Below are 21831 nucleotides of genomic sequence, written 5' to 3'. Positions count from 1 at the left end.
GATCAAAAGTATTCAGACACATACTAATGGACAGTAATGTGGGCTGTGTCCTCCCTTCGCCTTTATGATGGCTTGAACTTTGCCTGGGATGCGTCCAATTAGATGTCTGAATGTCTGGCAGCCCATTCTTTCTCAAGAGCCGAAATCAGAGAAGGTAATGGACGCTAGTGTCTGGGGCGATGTCGACGTTTGACGCATACCGTAGGTGTTTTATTGGGTTAAGGTGGGGATTCTGGTCAGAACAGTCCACAGACTGTTGTTCGAAAGAAGCCGCTTTATGGAGGGAGCATTCTCAACCTGATAGAAACACTCATCGTCTGCGAGCCCCTTCAATAAAAGGTGTCCGTGTGACTCTGCAGTTAGTGTCGTCTTAAGCGTAATAAGGGAGCTCCACACTAACCACGAAAAACTCCTCCTCTGTACTTCACTGCCACCGCTACACGTGATGGCTGGTATGATCCTCACCAAACCCAGACTCAACCAGCGGTTTGCAACAGGGTAGAGCGTGTGTAATCACACAAAGTCACTCCTTTCCCATCATTCACTGCCAGGTGGCGTCACTCTACAGCACCCAGCAGCAGACTCCTAATCAGCATGAGACCAACGTGCCTCGCACCACCGACACACCTAGCGAAGATTCCTTCGGGGGCAGGCTGATATGAAATTACAATATATGCCCTTACATTTCATCCCACTATCGTATTTACCTGTGTACTGTGCGGGATGCCATTTTATTTCACCACGTTTTTACCATTACATCAAAACACGTCACTGGTCTAAGATGAAACTGTATAGCTTGTAATTTTATACTAACTTGCATCTGATATTTCGATTTTTTTAAAAATTTTCAGATATTTGCATTTTACAGCATTTAGCATTTTATTCAATAATGGAGTAAGAGCCCAAATCTAGAATGTACACAGGGAATATACCGATATATACGCTCAAGTGTCAGTGTATTCCTTCAAGAAATTCCTAAAATGAATTAACAAGCCCATGATCGCGATCTGAACCCAACAGAACACATCTGGGATGAGTTGAAACTTAGAACTCGCTCGAGACGCATCACTGCCTTCTCAGAATTCCTCTGTTGATGAAGAATGGACTGCCAGACATTCTGGCACCTCAAAGTATGTGTCCTAAACAGAGTTAAAACCGTCATAAAGGCGAAGGGTTGACCCACCCTAGATTAACGTTCATTAATATGTGTTCGGAAACTATTAATCAGTTAGTGTGCTTTAACATATTTATTCACACAGTTTTCAGAAATTATGGAGTGATGAGGAACTCCGTCCCAATTATCCTGGTAGCATTCATTAGGCGCCACATTCCTACTCTGACATTATGCAGACGCTCGTGCTACAACCAACAAGTGTTTTCAGAACTCCGCCTTCTAATGTTCTCCAAGTTCACTTAGCCCAACAAGGGAAGAAAGGCTTTATTAGAAAGAATGGCACATTTGAGGATCAAACTAGTTGTAGTACTTACGACCAGCAACATTTCTTGAATTTATCAGAGGGCGCGATACTGCTATTTTGTACGATGAAGTGACGTAAGTCTTGGTATGGAGACATGGCCGTATACAGATGGCAACAGTAGCCCTTACATAAGGTACAAAAGTGCAGTGCGTGCCGCGCGGGATTAGCCGAGCGGTCTGGGCGCTGCAGTAATGGACTGTGCGGCTGGTCCCGGCGGAGGTTCGAGTCCTCCCTCGGGCATGGATGTGTGTTTGTCTTTCGGATAATTTAGGTTAAGTAGTGTGTAAGCTTAGGGACTGATGACCTTAGCAGTTAAGTCCCGTAAGATTTCTCACATATTAGAACATTTTTTTGCAGTGCATTGGTCAAGATGTCATTTGTACTCACGTGATTCATGTGAAATGTTGCCTGATGTGATTCTGGCCGCACGACGGGCGTTAGCGTACACTGAAACGTATAATGGTAGTTGGAAAAAGACGAGTAAGACATTCCATTTTCGAAGTCGTTAGGAAATTCAATATTCGTAGATCGGCAGCGTCAAGAATGTGCCGAGAATATCAAAATTCAGGCAGTTCCTCTCACTCCAGACCAAGCAGTGGCCGACGGCCTTCACGACCGAAAGCAGCGTGGAATTTCAGTGCTAACAGAAAAGCATAACTGCGTGGAATAACCGCAGAAAGCCGGCCAGTGTGGCCGAGCTGTTCTAGGCGCGTCAGTCTGGAACCGCGCGCCCGCTACGGTCGCAGGTTCGAAACCTGCCTGGTGCATGGATGTGTGTGATGTCCTTAGGTTAGTTAGGTTTAAGTAGTTCTAAGTTCTAGGGGACTGATGACCTCAGATGTTAAGTCCCATATTGCTCAGAGCCATTTGAACCAGAGCCGCAGAAATCAATGTGAAACGTAAGAAGCACATATCCGTTATGACGGCGCCGCAGAGTGTTAATGGGCTATGCCAGCAGGCGAACAACGCGAGTGCCTTTGCTAACAGCACGACATCGTCTGCAGCACCTTACCTGCCCTCGTAATCATATCGGTTGGACCCTAGACGACTGGAAAACCGTGGCCTGGTCAGATGAGTCCAGATTTCAGTTGGTAAGAAGCGGTTTCGGGTGTGGCGCAGACCACACGAAGCCATGGACCTACCTTGTCAACAAGGCACTGTGTCAGTTGGCGGTGGCTCCATAATGGCGTGGGCTGTGCTTACAAGGGAGAGACTGGGCCCTGTGTTCCAACTGAACCGATCATTGACTGGAAATATTGATCTTCGGCTACTTGGAGACAATTTTCAGCTATTCAAAAAAATGGTTCATATGGCTCTGAGCACTATGGGACTTAACATCCGTGGTCATCAGTCCCCTAGAACTTAGAACTACTCAAACCTAACTAACCTAATGACATCACACACATCTATGCCCGAGGCAGGATTCGAACCTGCGACCGTAGCAGTCTCGCGGCTCCGGACTGAGCGCCTAGAACCGCGAGACCACCGCGGCCGGCAGCTATTCATGGTGCGCCTTTTTATATGTCAATTTGCCATGTCGTCGAGCCACAATAGTCCGCGATGTGTATGAAGAACATTCTCGACACGTAGAGTAAATGATCTGGTGACCCAAACCACCCCACACGAATGCCAATGAACATTAATGGATAAGGCCCGTTAGCGCACAAAATCTTGCTCCGGAAACACTTTCGCAATTATGCACGGCTGTAGAGGTAGCATGGCGCAATATTTCTGCAGGTGACGTCCAACCACATGTACAGTCCATGCCATGTAGAGTTGCTGCTCTACCTCGGGCTCAAGATTAAGAGGACCACGTGACTTTTGTTACCTCAATGTAAGGTTTGTGTGTGTGTGTGTGTGTGTGTGTGTGTGTGTGTGTGTGTGTGTGTGTATGTGTGTATGTGTGTGTGTGTGTGTGTGTGTGTGTGTGTATGTGTGTGCGTGTGCGTGTAAGCGCGCAGCTTGCCAAAGCGATACGCCACGGGTTAGTGTCCTAGGAAAGGCCACATCATTAGCTGCCAGGCGTTTCCTCCTCTGAATGGTTCCCCGGAAAGTTCGGACACAGCTCTCGCGTTAGTTGTGAGGCATCCTGGTTGAAAAGGCTCTAGCACTATGGGACTTAACATCTGAGGTCATCAGTCTCCTAGACTTAGAGCTACTTAAACCTAACTAACCTAAGGACCACACATCCATGCCCGAGGCAGGATTCGAACCTGCGACCGTAGCAGCAGCGCGATTCCAGACTGAAGCGCCTAGAACCGCTCGGCCACAACTGCCGGCTGAGTCATCCTGTAATTGCTGAATAACACACCATAGGTATCTTCAGATATTGTATCCATCGCATCACTAGACCTTCAACAGTAAATGCACGAACCTATCACGTCGTTTATCAGATATCTGCAAACACCGGTTATCTTATTTTTGATCCTACAGTGAGCGCATGCAAATGAATTTTCCCCATCTATTTCTGTCGCATGGTCTCATAGAGAAGTAATGTAGCTTCGAAACTGGTAGCATATTAAAGAGTTCTGAATTTACAATTACATATGTACTGCCATTTACTTAAAACTGACCAGCCGATATCGTTTTATTCGTTGTATAACTAAAATTGTGTAACTATTTTATGGGCACAGAGAATGTTTTGCAATTGCAAAAGGAAGCAGCAGAGGACAGAGAAAAACAGAGAGCTAAAACAGCTGTTATACTCTTCTCTTGGCTGCATCGTTGTATATACACTCCTGGAAATTGAAATAAGAACACCGTGAATTCATTGTCCCAGGAAGGGGAAACTTTATTGACACATTCCTGGGGTCAGATACATCACATGATCACACTGACAGAACCACAGGCACATAGACACAGGCAACAGAGCATGCACAATGTCGGCACTAGTACAGTGTATATCCACCTTTCGCAGCAATGCAGGCTGCTATTCTCCCATGGAGACGATCGTAGAGATGCTGGATGTAGTCCTGTGGAACGGCTTGCCATGCCATTTCCACCTGGCGCCTCAGTTGGACCAGCGTTCGTGCTGGACGTGCAGACCGCGTGAGACGACGCTTCATCCAGTCCCAAACATCTCAATGGGGGACAGATCCGGAGATCTTGCTGGCCAGGGTAGTTGACTTACACCTTCTAGAGCACGTTGGGTGGCACGGGGTACATGCGGACGTGCATTGTCCTGTTGGAACAGCAAGTTCCCTTGCCGGTCTAGGAATGGTAGACCGATGGGTTCGATGACGGTTTGGATGTACCGTGCACTATTCAGTGCCCCCTCGACGATCACCAGTGGTGTACGGCCAGTGTAGGAGATCGCTCCCCACACCATGATGCCGGGTGTTGGCCCTGTGTGCCTCAGTCGTATGCAGTCCTGATTGTGGCGCTCACCTGCACGGCGCCAAACACGCATACGACCATCATTGGCACCAAGGCAGAAGCGACTCTCATCGCTGAAGACGACACGTCTCCATTCGTCCCTCCATTCACGCCTGTCGCGACACCACTGGAGGCGGGCTGCACGATGTTGGGGCGTGAGCGGAAGACGGCCTAACGGTGTGCGGGACCGTAGCCCAGCTTCATGGAGACGGTTGCGAATGGTCGTCGCCGATACCCCAGGAGCAACAGTGTCCCTAATTTGCTGGGAAGTGGCGGTGCGGTCCCCTACGGCACTGCGTAGGATCCTACGGTCTTGGCGTGCATCCGTGCGTCGCTGCGGTCCGGTCCCAGGTCGACGGGCACGTGCACCTTCCGCCGACCACTGGCGACAACATCGCTGTACTGTGGAGACCTCACGCCCCACGTGTTGAGCAATTCGGCGGTACGTCCACCCGGCCTCCCGCATGCCCACTATACGCCCTCGCTCAAAGTCCGTCAACTGCACATACGGTTCACGTCCACGCTGTCGCGGCATGCTACCAGTGTTAAAGACTGCGGTGGAGCTCCGTATGCCACGGCAAACTGGCTGACACTGACGGCGGCGGTGCACAAATGCTGCGCAGCTAGCGCCATTCGACGGCCAACACCGCGGTTCCTGGTGTGTCCGCTGTGCCGTGCGTGTGATCATTGCTTGTACAGCCCTCTCGCAGTGTCCGGAGCAAGTATGGTGGGTCTGACACACCGGTGTCAATGTGTTCTTTTTTCCATTTCCAGGAGTGTATTTCTTTACAAATCTATGCTGGTGTAACGCAGTGTAGTTATCAGTTATCTTCAAGCAGCATAATGATTACGCACTAGACTTATAAAACAGCAAGCTTTCCTGACGTTAAATGTTCCACTTTGCCATAAAACCGTCGAATATATCACAGTTGAAGTCTTTCTTCAATTAATAGTAAAACGCTTTCGAATATAGTCTGACAGCTGACCATAGGCGATGGCTTGCCTCGACACTGCGTAATCCTCATTAAAATATGTTATATACATAATCGTCATCATTGTAAATTATGGTCAGCGTAGTCGACGCAACGTTAGGAATGTGTGATGGACATTTTATGGCATGTTGTTTCCATTACGCTTCAGAAGTTCCGCTGGGGGGAGGGGGCCTTTAAACATCCTCCATAAAGTTTCGATATAACCCCAAATGGTTTTCACATTTTTGAGCAGCGACGAAAGACATTCCTGACCCTCGAACGTAGAGGAGCACACCTGGATACAGTCGTGGTTCTTATAGGCAACTGCAAACATTTTTCCATGAAGGCACTGACCACTTTGTCTCTCTGTGGGAAAGAAGTATTAAGAATCATGGTCATTACTTCTCAAATAATAGTATACTTACTTTTTTCCATTTGTCTCCTTTTTATTTGACTGGCCCTTGTACTTTGATGGGGAAAGAGACTGGCAGAAGGTCGTATGCAGTAAAATATCTGGTCGCATTTGATACCAAAACGAAGAAACACGAAATTTGTTGAACACTTTCGTGTTAATCCACGCTACACTGTTACATTTCGCAGTATCTTGGGTTATCCATACTGCCAGAGCGGGTGCCTCGAAGGTTTCTGCGGGCGCCGCGTGAGGCTCTTTGAACATCGCCGCCAATGAAGAACCTCCAGACTGCCGTCCAACGCAGACCGCGTCAGGACAGTTCTATAAGCGTGACCACCTCGACATCACTCTTCTACCTGTACTTGTAGTTCCGTGATTGTAGTGAGAGTCCCGGGTTGCTAATTAGTAGCAACATTAACCCAATCGGTTGATAGTTAGCTCTACCGGCAAACATCCAGTGTACACAGACTCATGCCTGTGTCAGGCTTCTGCTTAATATTAGCCACGGCTGATCTCGCCACCTTCCACCGATTTCTCATTAGCAACGAGCACACAACGGTTGCCGACCCTCAACACAAAACATTACGGGCAGGGCTAATAACCCTAATTATGCCACTGATGTTTGAGATGCGAAGCTGTCGCCCATCTTCCAAGTATGCTAAAAACTCTGTGATATTAATTTAATTATGTAACAGGATGCCAGACCGTTTCCGATAAAGTTTTACATTCATGCACTGTAAAGCTAGCCTACTCTCGTTGCATTCATACGACCATTGTTTTCCCTTTTTCTGACACAAAAAAGCATTAAATGTAGTGCATTGGCCTTTATTGGTAATTATCGTCCTTTTTTTCAGGTAAAGTCGGTATCACACTAAACTGTGACTGGTTCGAACCATACGATGACCTGGAGGAATCCCTGGAGGCTCAGGAACGTGAGTTTCAGTTCCAGGTAGGAGAACCGCACCATAAAATGTTTGATCTCAAACACTGTCCTGTCAACACGATTATCCGTTTAACAGGATTGGGTGATACTGCTTAATCTGACATTTACAGTGGTATGAGATATTACAAATTTTAAGTAGATGTTATATAAACTTTGGTAGTTGGGAAATTCGTTTTGAGGTTTTATTTCTCTCTACGTGAGATTATGACTGAAAGATCATATTTTTTGACAGATTGTGTAGTAAATATGACTGACTGGTGATATTTTTCAGAAGATTGTGTAGTAAGTAAACTTTACTCATTTTGTCGACGTAGTAAATGCTGTTAGGTTCATGGTTATGCCAACGAGATAAGGGATTGTAGCCACTCATTAAGGAAAGGCGAGTAACAATTAGTAAATTGACGCTCTTTGTCTACAGAGCGTAACAGGCCGTTATCAATCGGAAAAAACTTTTGATTAGGAATTAAATCACATTTTTACCGAGAAATTTAATCACATTTTTGTATGTATCATTTATCCATTCCGTGCAAAAAAGAAATTATACGTAATTTAGCTGCCGTAATGTTATTTTCAGTAGAAGCACGTTTGTTTCACAGAAACTAGTACTCATAATCTTATGAACTCTGTTCAAATTACGAACCAGGTTTCTCTAAGATATCTGAACAGCAGTGTCTCATAACAAAGTGACAGCTGATATCTCTCTTTGACCCTTCCCTCTCATGAGTAGTTATTACATTATCCAACTCATTTCTTAAAAATTAAGAGTAGTATCGAACTTCCGCGGCACAAAGTAGTGGCTATATCGTTCAGCTGTCGTGTCATCTTCCGTAGGTGACATGATAAAACTACCAGTGAAGTGCCCCCTTCAACTCTGACTGCCATCGTGACGTTAACTAGCTTAACTCTGTGTACCACTACAAGCTTTTCGATAGTTTTTTGGGATTCAACAGCTAAGCGACATTTTCCCTGTAGCAAGAAGAACCGACGGGGGTTCAAATGGCTCTGAGCACTATGGGACTTAACAGCTGTGGTCATCAGTCCCCTAGAACTTAGAACTACTTAAACCTAATTAACCTAAGGACATAACACACATCCATGCCCGAGGCAGGATTCGAACCTGCGACCGTAGCAGTTGCACGGTTCCGGGAAGAAGAACCGACATAGTGATCAATCAACACCTCAGCAGAAATGACAATAGGTGCTGATGACTCATAGCATTTTTAGAGATGCCTTAGTACAAGGTAAAATCAAAAGATAATGTCAGGGCGTTGTAGATGTCAAAAATCAATAAAAATTCCATTGTTGTATCCGTCTCTTTAGTCATTGTTTAAGCAGAGAGAGTCCATGCAAGAGGAGATAAAAAAAATATATCAGTTTTGAAAGAAAACATCGTGATCACCGGAGAAGTTGTTCCCCAATCCTGATAGTTCCTGTAGTCATTACATGGGTAAATATTCCAGAATGAGCTTTTCACTCTGTAGCGGAGTGTGCGCTGATATGAAACTTCTTGACAGATTAAAACTGTGTGTCGGACCGAGACTCGAACTCGGTAACTTTGCCTTTTGCGGGCAAGTGCTCTACCATCTGAGCTACCCAAGCACAACTCACGACCCGCCCTCACACCTTTGATTCCACCAGTGCCTCGTCTCCTACCTTCCTAGCTTTACAGAAGCTCTTCTGTGAGAAGCGAAAATCTAAGAAATTCATCTTGAGATCCAGTGTAGCTGTGTAGAAACTGAAGATTGACAGGGCATGTGAACTAATTTGGAATACTTTAAACAAGTGGTGTGCTGTGGTTAGAATGTAGCTTAATTGTTTGGATAGGTGTCATTGTTTTCACTGTATACTGCTTTTTTTCACACACAACCAAATATTTCAAAAATAAATGCTAGTTAGCTTCAAACTGTCCAAAAAGTAAGTACTGTACTAAGCGTTTGTTCGGAAGTGAATTTTATGTCGAAAGGTGTATGACCAAATAAACAAGAAATTAGCTTATGAAAAGAATTATTTTATTTTTTAAGGTCATATTTATGTAAGTATTAGGTCGTAAATGCCTGCATATTTCACTGTTTTAATGTCATTAAAATCCGGGACCTAGACACCACATACTATTTTCGTCCCACTTCAGCGGCGGCTGCGAGGAACTGGCGAGCTCACAGCTAGAAGAGTGTACTCTGGTGCTCCACAGGCTCTCCGACTCTCGAGTGCGAAGAGGGCGTCCTACGTTATGTAGGAGACAAGCTGGCGAAGAAACATTGCCCGTGCCATGTGCTCCTGTAGACGAGCGCTGGTCAGACCCCATTACGTCCTATATGTGTGTATAGTGAAATGGGAAATTTGAAAGTGATCCTATATTCAAAACTTATTTTTCAGACAGCACATTTTCGGACACGGGTTAATCATCAAGGCTTTATCCACAAAGCCCCTTTACAGCCCTTATAAGCCTGTAATGGGACCTGTGAATCACCTTGTATACAGACAACTCTCAATTCAAATGATTTAAACAATGATTGAAGACTATTTTGGGTCCACATAAGCATAATAAAAGTAAAGATCTTGACATGACATCAGTTGTGGACAGAGCTAAAAATATAAAACAGTTCAACAGAGATTTTGGAGACCCCCTCTAGGGATAAATTTGCTTATGCAAGTATAAATAGTGAACAAAATTTCATATCCTCGTGTTACTATCTCGTACAAAATAATAAAGGGTTTTAGTATATTTAAAGTGGGCAGCATTTGTTGTTTGACAGACATCGGAAAGGTACTCCACTCTCGTCACATGTTCGTAATCATGACAGGTTTTATGTTCTCTGCTAATACGTAGAGCCATTGTCTGCAATCTAGCATAACCCCAGTTCTGTATGCTGAGTCCTTGATAAACCCTCATGCATTAATGCATTATAATCCAGCAGAGTCAGATTGAGAAACGCCTCATATGGAAATGTGGTAACAACCCCATGATCATGGGAGGGTGGTTGGGGGTTGGGTGGGGAGGAGAGGGGGGGGGGGGCGCAATATCCTACTTGAAAATGACATCGAGAAGCATAAGTGGAACTGCATAGTTCGCCAGCATGTCGAGATAGGTGTTCTCTGTCATTGGTGCACATGCGCTATGCGACTTAGCGCTGTTCAGGAAAGAGTGAGAATCACATCTTTGAGAGTGTCTCTATCTATTTCGTATTTGCTCAGCAGCATTAAACGTCCTTTCGTTATAAGAATTAGTTTTTGGGTGTACTTGTAGCCCAGACACCTTGTTTCCGTGGCCCACTTTGACATTTTCTTTGTTCAGATTCTCTGGTTTGGCTTCATGCACTTGCTGCATTATGATCACCTTGCAGCTGGGCCTGTTCGCGAACCCTATCTACATCGACGGCGACTACCCGGCCGTGGTGCGGGAACGTGTGGACAACAACAGCAGAGCCGAGGGTCGACCCAGGTCACGCCTGCCCAGCTTTACTGAGGAGGAGAAGCTGATGATCAAAGGCTAGTACACCAGTACCAGATGATGTAGAAATCTTGCGACTTCTCATATGTTTCTTTTTGCATGTTTGTTTCTGCTCCTATGCAGCTTCCATCTCTTTTTTTAGATCGTCTCTACGCCTTCATGCAATTGCTTTCGCTGATGTATCATACTTCAATTACAAATTCTGCTACTCATTTTCTGTTGAGATCGGGCCATTGGTGTTTTTATATTTTCCTAGCTATATTTATTGGGCACTCACAGACTCCTCTGTGCAACCATTAAAATGTTCTCTTCTCTCGTACACTACAGAAAACGTGGAAGAATGTTTGTTGAATAAATAACACTTATGAGGATGTACGATTTTCTCAGCAGTTTAATTAATACAGAAATTATTTAATATAAAACTTATAGTATTTAATTGCTCCAATCTATCCCATTTGGCACAGATTTATTCTCTATACTGTTGACTCATAACTCTAATGTCCTTGTTTTAAGATTATATGACTGTTTCCTTAGTTTCTGTGTATTACCTAAACTCCTGTTAGAATCAGTCTTTGTCACTTTCTGATTCATGTTGTTCTTGATGATTTCAGTTGTGTACAACTCTTTCCCTGTCCCATGCAATACTAGCGCAAATATTAGATTTGAGTAATATTAACTAGGCAGGCCTCCTCTAACGTTTGGAATCTATGTATCTATCTCTATCGATCCTACTAGAGGGCTTAATTTTCCTCAGAGCATTTGTTAAAGTCTCCTTCGTAGATGGTTCATTAAGCTTTCGGAAATATGAGTGCCAAATACTAGAAAGTTTTGTTTGCCAGGATGTTGTTGGCCTTTTGTGGAACACACAAGTCATGAGAGTTGTGTACGACTTTGTACACAATGGTAAGCAGGGGTGGGTTACAGAGTGCCGTCGAAGTGCATCATAACAGTAGCAGAAATGATAAGTGAACAAGTTAACACAACAAACAGAAGATATACTTATCTAGTATTTCTCCAAGCGAATGAAGAATGATTACAAATAATCCAGCAAGAAACAGGTTCCAGCTATCACAACGTCAACAATGATGAGGCTCCCTGAAGTAAGCACAAGCAAATGGAGTTGGAGCTGTGACTGTGCTGCTTCTGCGCAGTGACTCATATCAAAATGGTGGAGCTAAAGTAGGATATGTGGCTGCCGCCGGCCCTCCTGTATTGCTGCAGCAGAGGGTTTTCATGGTACAGAGCCAGAGGCATGGCTCAGTGGGCGTTCTCCATTGGGTCTACTGGATCCCACATTCCCACATGACCCTATCAGCGCTGAACGAAAATTTGCAATTCCAATGTCTACGCCAATAGGCTGGTGTTGTTATATGATACTACATTCTCCATAGTCATGGTTTGTTCCACAAAACGCCAAAATATGAAATGACCTTATGGACGGTCATGGTAAGCTTGTACAACATATCCAAAACTAGCTCTTCTAATTCTTTGGTATGGTAAACTTCATGTTGAAAACGTTGTTGAGCCCTTTGTTTTCCGATCTCTTCTAATCGCAGCAATGAACTGCATTTATTAAACATTTACAAATTTATTCCTTCATTTCTATTACATTCGTTCTCTGCTTAAATCACAACTTACTCTTCGGTAATACATCGTCTGCGTCACATATATTGTCAATACATTTATACAACACAAACGTTCATGTGTTTATTGTGGCAGAAAGACTGTGTCGAACAATGTCATAAAATAGCCTCACGATTATTGTTTTGGGAATGCAGGTCACCTTGTATCGTGTTATATCCTTCCTGGTTCCCTTTATAAGTATATTTTCTCAAATACGATCTCACAGCAGCATTCCATTGATATACTATCGATGTTACTGACACGTGTGTCGATGATAAGATATTCAAGTTGTACGAGATGCAGTGAATTTATCACAGATGTTATAAACATCTGTGGCATGAAAATTAGCCAGCAAATTTTAGGAAGAGACTGCTCAGAAGCTTTGACTTTGCTCGATGGGCACATAAAGAACGACAAATTACAGGACAGCAGTTTACATACTTTTTGCTGCTCATTCAACTCCTCATACTGCCTCGTATTCAATTCCATCCGTTGGCGTCTTACATCAGAATTATCAATTTGCGAACTCCTGCTCGTACAAGGCACCTGATGTGTCGAGAGTATACAACAGAGTAATTCGGGGCATTGTATTCACATCGTGTGTGATATTCCATCTGGAGTGCAAATATTTGAGTCATACAGATACCTCTTCAGATTGGTACATATTTTAAATAAAGATTAGCTCAAATTTTGTACATGGCTGGAGCAGTAAGTTAGAATGAAATCTTGTTTTCGAAATAGCAAACAGCCAATCAGTTGCAAATTGGAAGGTTTATTAAAATCCCTTTCCCATGGTTTCAATGTTTATAAAAACGTATTCTTCAGAAGGAAATACAGACATCTGGATATCATGTTGCGGCAGAGGTGCATTAAAATACAAAAACAGCCGAAAAGCATCAGTAATATGTATCGAGTGATGAGAAGTAATGGTCAATAACTCAAACATGGGAAGTACAGACCAAACATAGCTAAAAAGCTCCAATAAACATGGGTCCGCAAATCAATCGTTGCCGGACTACCGCATTAATTGGAGTTGGGAACCAACTGTAAGCGCCTCTGGATACCGCGGAATTTTCGTTGTTCTCTCAAGGTTTGGGATCGGCTACCTAATCCTTATCGCATACGCAACTACTTCCCTTTCGCCCTCCGTGCACTGTTCCTTACCGGCCTCACAATCAATTACAATTGTGAAGGCACCATGGACAGAGGTTACCCTAATGAAGAGTAGGCTGACATGCACATCATGTATGGTAAAGCGAATGTCAGCGCCCTTGAAGCTGCACGAGTGTATGAAGAAGATTTTTCTCTCTGCAGTCAGTCCCACAGCCGTACGTTTAGCCGGTTACATCAGCGCGTTAGAGAAACTGGGAGTTTGCCTCACAACGTACAAGAAAGTCGACCCAGACAAATAACACCCGATGGTGAGGAAAGCGTCTTACACAAAGGTCTGAGTACTTCGACAAGGAGTTTTGGTACCCAAGAGCGTGTCCTTAGTCATAGCAGAGTGTGGCGGATTTTACGTCGGCAGTCCATATCATCTCTAGCGAGTCCAAGCAGCCAACAATGCAGACTTCCCTCCTAGAGAAATGTCTGCCAATGTGTGCAACAACGGTGTATACTGTATTCCCTGTTTGTAAGTAGTATTGTGACTGTCCGGTTTGCTGTGCGGTCTGACGCACGGCTTTCTGGACTGGGAAGGAGCGCTGGTCCCTGGCACGAAGCCGCCTGGCGGACTTGGTGGGCCGACCAGTCTGTGGATGGTTTCTAGGCGGTTTTCCAACTGCCTCGGCGAATGCGGGCTGGTTCCCCTTATTATACCTCAGCTACTCTATGTCGGCGACTGCTGCGCAAACAACTTCTTTACGTACGCGTACACCACCATTACTCTACCACTCAAACATAGGGGTGTGAGACGTTCCCGGTGGGGGAGGGGAGTGTGGAGAATTCACCGGGGGCCGAACCACACAATAACCCTGAAGATTGGTTCGGTGTGGAGCGGCAGAGGGATGAAGTGGACTGTGGTAGTCGTCGTGGGGTTGTCGATCACTGTGGCTGCGGCGGGGACGGAGCATCTCCGTCGTTTCTAGGCCCCCGGTTTACAATACAACACAATACAGTACAAACAGTATTCTGTTCACTGATGAGGCTGGATTTACCGGTGACGGTATTTTTATCTACCATACATTTATCTACCATACATTTTGGCCGACGTCAATCCTAATGCAATGCACGTATCACGACATTAGCAGCGTTATTCGTTGAACTTCTGGGCAGATCTGCTCGGAGACTGCATTATTGGGCCACACTTCCTACCAGAGAAAATAACTGGACAGCAGTACATACTGATTTTTAGGGCTGTTCCTCCAGATGTACATGATGTTATCCGACTGAACCAACGCCTGAACATGTGTTTTCATTTACGAGTGCGCTGGCTTCTAACTAGGACTTATGGTCAAAATGGGTAGGTAGAGGAGGGCTTTGCCATGGTCTACAAGTGTATCAAAAACGGTTGTTTTGTGGACCCACTCTTATACTGATGCCTTTCTAGTTGTCTATATTTTTTCCGGAAGAATACGTTTTTATAAACGTTGAAATCACGATAAAGAGGTTTCAATAAACCTATTTCGCAACTGATTGGCTGCTTACTATTTCTACAAGAAAACAAATATTAGCTCATATGTAAACATGTCTCTGAAGAGTAAATCGTAAATCCTGATATATTATTTACAGGTTCTTCTGATTTCTTTGGACTGAATTCATACACAACAAGTCTCGTGAAGTCAGCAGTCGTGGGTGGCTCACCATCATTGGAACGCGACAGTGGTGTTCAGCGAATAATCAACTTCACTTGGCCTGGCAGCAGCTTAATATGGCTCAGGGTGAGTTTCGCTGTCAACTGGTTCAAATGGCTCTGAGCACTATGGCACTCAACATCTGAGGTCATCAGTCGCCTAGAACTTAGAACTACTTAAACCTAACTAACCTAAGGACATCACACAAATCCATGCCCGAGGCAGGATTCGAACCTGCGACCGCAGCAGTTACGCGGTTCCAGTCTGAAGTGCCGAGAACCGCACGGCCACCACGGCCGGCTCGCTACCAACTGATCAGACGAAAATTTACTAAGGTCAATCAGAGCTGAAAGTGGTGCAACAGGACTGGGACTCGTCGTGAACAGGAAGGTGGATCAAGGATAAGTGCCATCAGAATCGATGCACTTGTAATTCCACGTGTTGCCTATGGTCAAACTAAGAATTGAATTAGTTGTTCACCCCGGTTTTTGGGAAACTGTATTTTTCTGTTTATTCGGCACAGCAGCCTATCAGAGAGATTCGGTGCAGGGATGCAAGCGTCCGACCTTCGTCAGAGCCATAAACGTGTAGCTTTAGAGGGTCTTCTGGGCCATTGCAACCCCCACCCTCACCCTTCAACTGACATGGGGCAGGCCATGTTAACGTAATGGGATGCAATACTCTCAGTTGCTAGAAAGCCCTCGTGCAAAGGAGCGATCGCTACATGGAGAAACATCTTCTTTAAAGAAAGCGGTTGTTGGAAGTTTTCCGTGGTATCTGCAAATCACAGCGTTTCAACGGCTGCTATGAAGCGTGGGTGATATCTCACTGTGGCAGTGGTCGCAGTCTCGGCAAAACTTCGACAGAGTTATGTTCTATCTGCTAATGTGCTATTTAAACACTGGCACACCACCAACTTCCAGCCACTACTATTGATGAATTTTGGCGTGGAGGCAGCATGGAATGATAACCCGTCATGAGACCACTGTTTGACTCGATGCCCAGCTACGTTAGAGAAGCTGTTACTGCCAGTGGTGCAAATACTTCGTATTAAATTTCCCATACTCTACACCCCCAAAGCACCTAAAAGTTTGATCATTTACTCTTATAAGGGATAGTCAAATGAAAACGAAACAGATTGGAAAAAATAGATAACCTATTAATTATTTTAAAAGCAATCGCCACAGCTGTTAGTGAATTTATACCACTGTGAGACAATACGGTAAGTACCTTCGTGCAAAAATGTTTTCGGTTGCCTACGAAACTACGATCTTAGCCATGTGTCCACTTCTCAGTCCGAAGCAAATCAGTGGCCATGAATGTCTTTCTTCATTACCCCAAAAGTACTAAAATCGCATGTGTGAGAGATTGGGACTTAATGGAGTATGTTGGGGCTTTCCTGCGGAACTTCTACTCCGTAGTCGAAACAAACTTCTAATAAAATGCCCGCCCATCTGGACCCCAGTTATTTCGATTACACTGGAGACGTTTTGCTGGGAAGTCCGTAAACATCCTCCATACAGTCCCGATCTCTCGCGATGCAAGTTCCATATTTTGGGAGCCCTCAAGGAAGACATTCGTGGCCGTCTCTTTGCTTCGGTGAAAAGGTGCACGACTGCGTACGATCATGCTTCCGTAGGCAGCCGCAAACATTGTTCCATGAAGGCACTGACCGACTCGTTTAACAGAGGGGTAAATGTATTCACAGTTACGGCGGCTACTTCTGAAGTAATAAACAGTCTACGTACTTTTCTTCATTCTGTCTCGTTTTCAGTTTACTGCCCTTATAATATACAGTAAATGCATAATACGTAAAATCTAACTATTTTATACACTTTTCTGTATTGCAAATGTAATGACCACCAGTATAATTTCTTCTCTGCTGTTAACTAAAATCTAGGAGAAGCACTAAGGAAAATAAAAGATGTATTAAAAAAAACTCAGATGAAAATATGGGATGAGGATATCATTAATACGGTTTTCTGATGATAAAAGCGTCCTGTATGAAGGTGAGGGATATGACCTGTTGCATGTAATAAACAGCGTACTGGTACAGACTATGAATTAGGAGCAAACAAAAGAGAGAAAACAGCTTTGGGGAACGGCAGATATGAGATTAGCGACTAACTGGACGACTGAACTGAGGTACACTAAACAAGGGCATGCTGTATGCAGACCACACAACAAGAAAGGAGGACAAACTGTAAGCCGAATAGTAGAAGTGAAGAGAGCAGTGCTGGTCAAAAGAAATGTATTAGTGCCAAAAATACTCCAAACTTTGGCAAAGGATTTGCGTATAGAGTGCGGCCCTGCATGGAAGTGAACCGTGCACTTTATAAAATCAAGGAAAACAGAAAATGGAACGTACTTTAAAAATGAAGAGGCCTTAGAACGCATGTAAGCAAGAAAAATAGTGTACAAAAAATATATATGTAAGCTAGAAGGAGGAAGGATATGTCTTACGATATTAGAAAATAATTCCATAATAGTAGAAGGAAACACAAAGAGAAAACTACTAGTTGGACGAAGAGATTAGCTGATATAAAACAAATAACTGCGGAAGCTGTGAATAAATTCCGCTCTGAGATGAAATGATTGACCCAAAACAGGAAATCTAGGTGTGCCGTTTCAGTTCAGTCAGAAGACACCTCCGCATCCCACCCCCCTCTCCCGAAAATTATTGTTATTTTTTTTTGAACCTACAGCGATCTACCACGTCTACACTATGTTAATAGTCAGGCAGACCAGTTATGCACTAAGTTAATAATTATAGGCTTAGGCGTCATTTACCTACTACAACCTGTATTTGTTCCGTCAAAAATTCGTCAATTGTTCCGCGAGCGTAGTGCAAAAAAACTGTTTACTGGCAGCAGACGCACAAGTAATTTAGTTGTCTGGAGATACTGGAGGATGTACGTAACAATGGAAATCCAAATAAAACTCCCGCTACACATATTCCAACTTCTTCTGTGTTTTTGTTAACTTATTTACTGCTGGTATTTTAATCCCTCTTATCAGATTCAGCCTTATGTTGAGGAAAATCTTTAATTTATTTCATATCTTGCTAGGATTCTTTGATAAATTCATGATTCATATTTAAAGTTGAAAGGCAAGCAGACTGCGTTTCTTTCTACTTATACCTGCTTCTTACAAAGTGGTTTGCGGCTCATAAATGTATTGAAATAAATTTCAGTAAAGAAATGGCGCTGCCAAATTTTAACCGTATGTCGGTTAAAGTATTGAACGTATTAAGCACGTACGAAATGTCCGAATTCGACTCATGAACAGACGCATCGCTTTCACGTGTCAAGAGGCCTCGTAAAATCTTTGGAGTTTGTTTCTGAACTATACTTGCGGTTTCCAAGTTTTTAGTACCACAAGGTTTGATTTTTATCTTTAATGGAATGATCATTATGGTTAGGCTAGTAGTTAAATGTAGTAAATGTACATCACTCATCGTTTCACCTAATCTAAATCTTTTTAATTACTCCCTTCAGGTTGTGCCATGGGGTTTCCGTAATGTTGTTAACTGGGTGTCATCGAGATATCCGAACTATCCTATTTTCATCACAGAGAACGGCTATGCCGATTTTGGGGGACTCGAAGATGAAGAACGTATCAGTTATTACGGGGTAAGTATGGAATATTCACATACAACTTGCCAGTTTCGAGTGTCTTACTAGAGAACATAATATAACCCAAAAACAAAGACATAAAATAAAAATTGAAGGTGCAGGTATGATTCAATGAGTAAGAAACGTCAAAAAAGTTTCATATTACTAGCGATCAAAGTGGCGCAGTAGTTAAATGTATGTCACTCATCGTTTCACCTAATCTAACTCTTTTTAATTACTCCCTTCTGGCTGTGCCACGGGGCTTCCGTAATATTGTTAACTGGGTGTCAACGATGTATCTGAACCACCCTGTTTTCAAATTTTTAAATTCCTGTCCTACCATGCATAGTTAGGTTTTCCGTGATTTTCCTAAGTCACTGAAAATAAAAACTTCAGAAACGACACGAACAAATTCCCTTCCCATCCTTCCACAATAAGGGCTTGTGCTACGTCCCTAATAATCTCACCATCAACACAACGTTAAATCGTAATCTGCCTTGCAAATTACAGCTCTAAATTTTTGTTTGTTTAGAATTTATTTAGCGCTGGTCTTCTCACTAGTTTCATGTGGTCTGCCGGAGCCTCTCCTCTTGTTCCAAACTCTTCGCTTAGTGTAGTTCTCCTTATTAGTTGTATTTATTCCAGTATAGCTTTCCTGTCCATTTTAGGACCCTTTCGATCCCCTCTAGTACTTTGCAGGTTACTACCTGATGTCTTATTACGCGTCCTGTCACCGTATCTCCTGTCCTAATCAGTGTTAGCTCTGTCAAAATACACTGAAGCGCCAAGGAAACTGGTATAGGCATGCGTATCCAAATACAGAGATGTGGGAACAGGCGGAAAACGGCAACGCCTATATAAGACAACAAGTGTCCAGCGCAGTTTTTAAACCGGTTACTGCTGCTATAACAGCAGGTTATCAAAATTTCAGTGAGTTTGAATGTGGCGTTATAATCGGCGCACCAGCGATGGCACACAGCATCTCCGAGGTAGCGAGGAAGTGGGGATTTTCCCGTACGACCATTTCACAAGTGTACCGTGAATATTAGGAATCGAGTAAAACATCAAATCTCCGATATCGCTGTGGCCGGAAAAAGATCCTGCAAGAACGGGACCATCGATGACTAAAGGCAATCTTTCGCCGTGACAGAAATACAACCTTCCCCAAATTCCTGCAAATTTAAATTGTGATCCAATAACAAGCGTCAGCGTGAGAACCATACAGCGAATCAGCATCGATATGGACTTTCGGAGCCGAATCTAACTCGTGTACTCTTGATGACTGCACGACACAAAGCTTTACGCCTCGCCTGGGCCCGTCAACATTGACGTTAGACTGTTGAAGACTGGAACATGTTGCCTGGTCGGACGAGTCTCGTTTCAAATTCTATCGAGCGGATGGACGTGTACGGGTATGGACACTACCGCTTAAATTCATGGACCCTTAATGTCATACAGTCACTCTTCTAGCTGGTGGAATCTCCTTAATAGTGTGGGGCGAGTGCAGCCTAGATACGACTTTGACAGCTGACACGTAAGTAAGCATCCTGCCTGATCATTTGAATCTATTCATGTCCATTGTGCGTTGGGCAATTCCACCTGAACAGTGCGATGTCCCACACCTTCAGAATTGCTACAGAGTGGCTTCGGGGACACTCTTCTGAGTTTAAGCACTACGATGGCCTCCATACTCCCCAGACATGAACATTATTGAACATATCTGAGATGCCTTGTAACCTCCTGTTCAGAAGAGATCTCCACCACCTCGTACTCTTACGGATATATGTACAACACTACAGTAATCATGGTGTCAGTTACCTCCAATACTGCTTCAGACGTTAGTCGAGTCCATGCCACGTCGTGTTGCGGCACATCTGTCTGCTCGCGAGAGCCCTACACGATACTAGCCAGTTTCCTTGGCTCTTCAGTGTATAAGCCGGACAGTTGTCACATTGCTCACTACGCGCCTTTAGTATCACGATAAACTCGCAGGTCATGGCGAAAAGATTGTAAGTAGTTCACAGAAATTAAATAAATAGAATTTAGCAGCAATATGACGACTGTCGTCATAAAGAAAATTCCCAAAACTTGTTACAATATATTTAAAAACGACGAATGTAATGTGTCAATGTTTTAATAAGATTTGCTTCTTGTGTTCTGTATCTTATGAATGATACGAATGATTTCTACGAATAATCAGAGTAATTTAATGTCTAAAAGAAGATCTTTCTCTTATCAGCAATACTTGGCAGAATTACTGAAAGCTATCAATGAAGATGGCGCCAATGTAATCGGATATACAACTTGGAGCCTTCTCGACAACTTGGAGTGGAATTCTGGTTTCAGGTAAGCCTCTGTTACGGAATGCAACTAAGAAATTTGATTTGTTAGTCGAGAAGGAAGTAAATTTAAAGTGTTACCTCCCCTACCTGCCTTCATTTGTTTTTTAGAACACGTATCTGTTGTTACGTACCTGAGGCAAAATGTCACCAGTGTAGTCAAAGTGCTATCTTCATTTAGCTCCTCCCTTTGCTGAGTGTTCTATTTTCTCCCCTTTCTTATCGGGTAGCCCAGCACTGGATAAGAAACATTTTTCCTGTTCACTAAGCCGTTAGGATGATTCTTCAGTCAGATACAGACTGTTTTACTACCGTTGTTGACATACAGTGTTGTAACTAATCCTGTAATACCTTGTTAATCAGTCTGTATATACTTGTGTCATTTCTTCTACTTTTACAGACCGAAGTTCGGCATCTACCACGTGGATTTCAACAGCACTGAGAGAACAAGGACGCCAAAGGCTTCAGCAAGCTTCCTATATGGCATCTACAGCAACATGAGTGTACCTGAAGAATATTTTACGTAATTTCGTAATAAAACAACAGTATATGGCTATTTTAATATGAATAGTCGATATATGTACGTGAAATAATATGCGAGACCAAGACGACAGGTACCTTGTATGTCAAAGCTGTCAACAATAGCATGCCATAATGAGAGTTCTTGTTACAGTATAAGTTTCGTCAATAAAACAATATTATTAAAAAGTATCGAAGACACTATTTATTGCCATTCATAAGATAATAACCTTTGGTTTGCAGATGTACGGATAACGGAAGATACGAACTACGTATATTTGGGCATAAATCCTTAACATTTTGGTACAGTAAAACGA

At 43.5% G+C, this 21831-nt stretch overlaps 1 protein-coding gene across 1 annotated transcript in view; it reads left to right on the top strand.

Annotated features, from left to right (window-relative positions):
- Positions 1 to 21601, top strand: part of LOC126095612 (myrosinase 1-like) — a 184079-nt gene extending 162478 nt beyond the window's left edge. The window contains exons 6-11 of the mRNA XM_049910380.1: positions 7091 to 7185; positions 10521 to 10665; positions 14981 to 15129; positions 18540 to 18674; positions 20896 to 21002; positions 21396 to 21601. Of these exons, the coding sequence (XP_049766337.1) occupies positions 7091 to 7185; positions 10521 to 10665; positions 14981 to 15129; positions 18540 to 18674; positions 20896 to 21002; positions 21396 to 21522 (758 nt within the window). The 3' untranslated portion in view covers positions 21523 to 21601. The remainder of the gene's footprint in view (positions 1 to 7090; positions 7186 to 10520; positions 10666 to 14980; positions 15130 to 18539; positions 18675 to 20895; positions 21003 to 21395) is intronic.
- Positions 21602 to 21831: the final 230 nt, after the last annotated feature.

The sequence above is a fragment of the Schistocerca cancellata genome, chromosome 8, assembly GCF_023864275.1.
Source record: "Schistocerca cancellata isolate TAMUIC-IGC-003103 chromosome 8, iqSchCanc2.1, whole genome shotgun sequence".
Lineage (NCBI taxonomy): Eukaryota > Metazoa > Arthropoda > Insecta > Orthoptera > Acrididae > Schistocerca > Schistocerca cancellata.
Note: the sequence above shows the minus strand (reverse complement) of the source record. Positions and strands in the feature narration are given on the sequence as shown.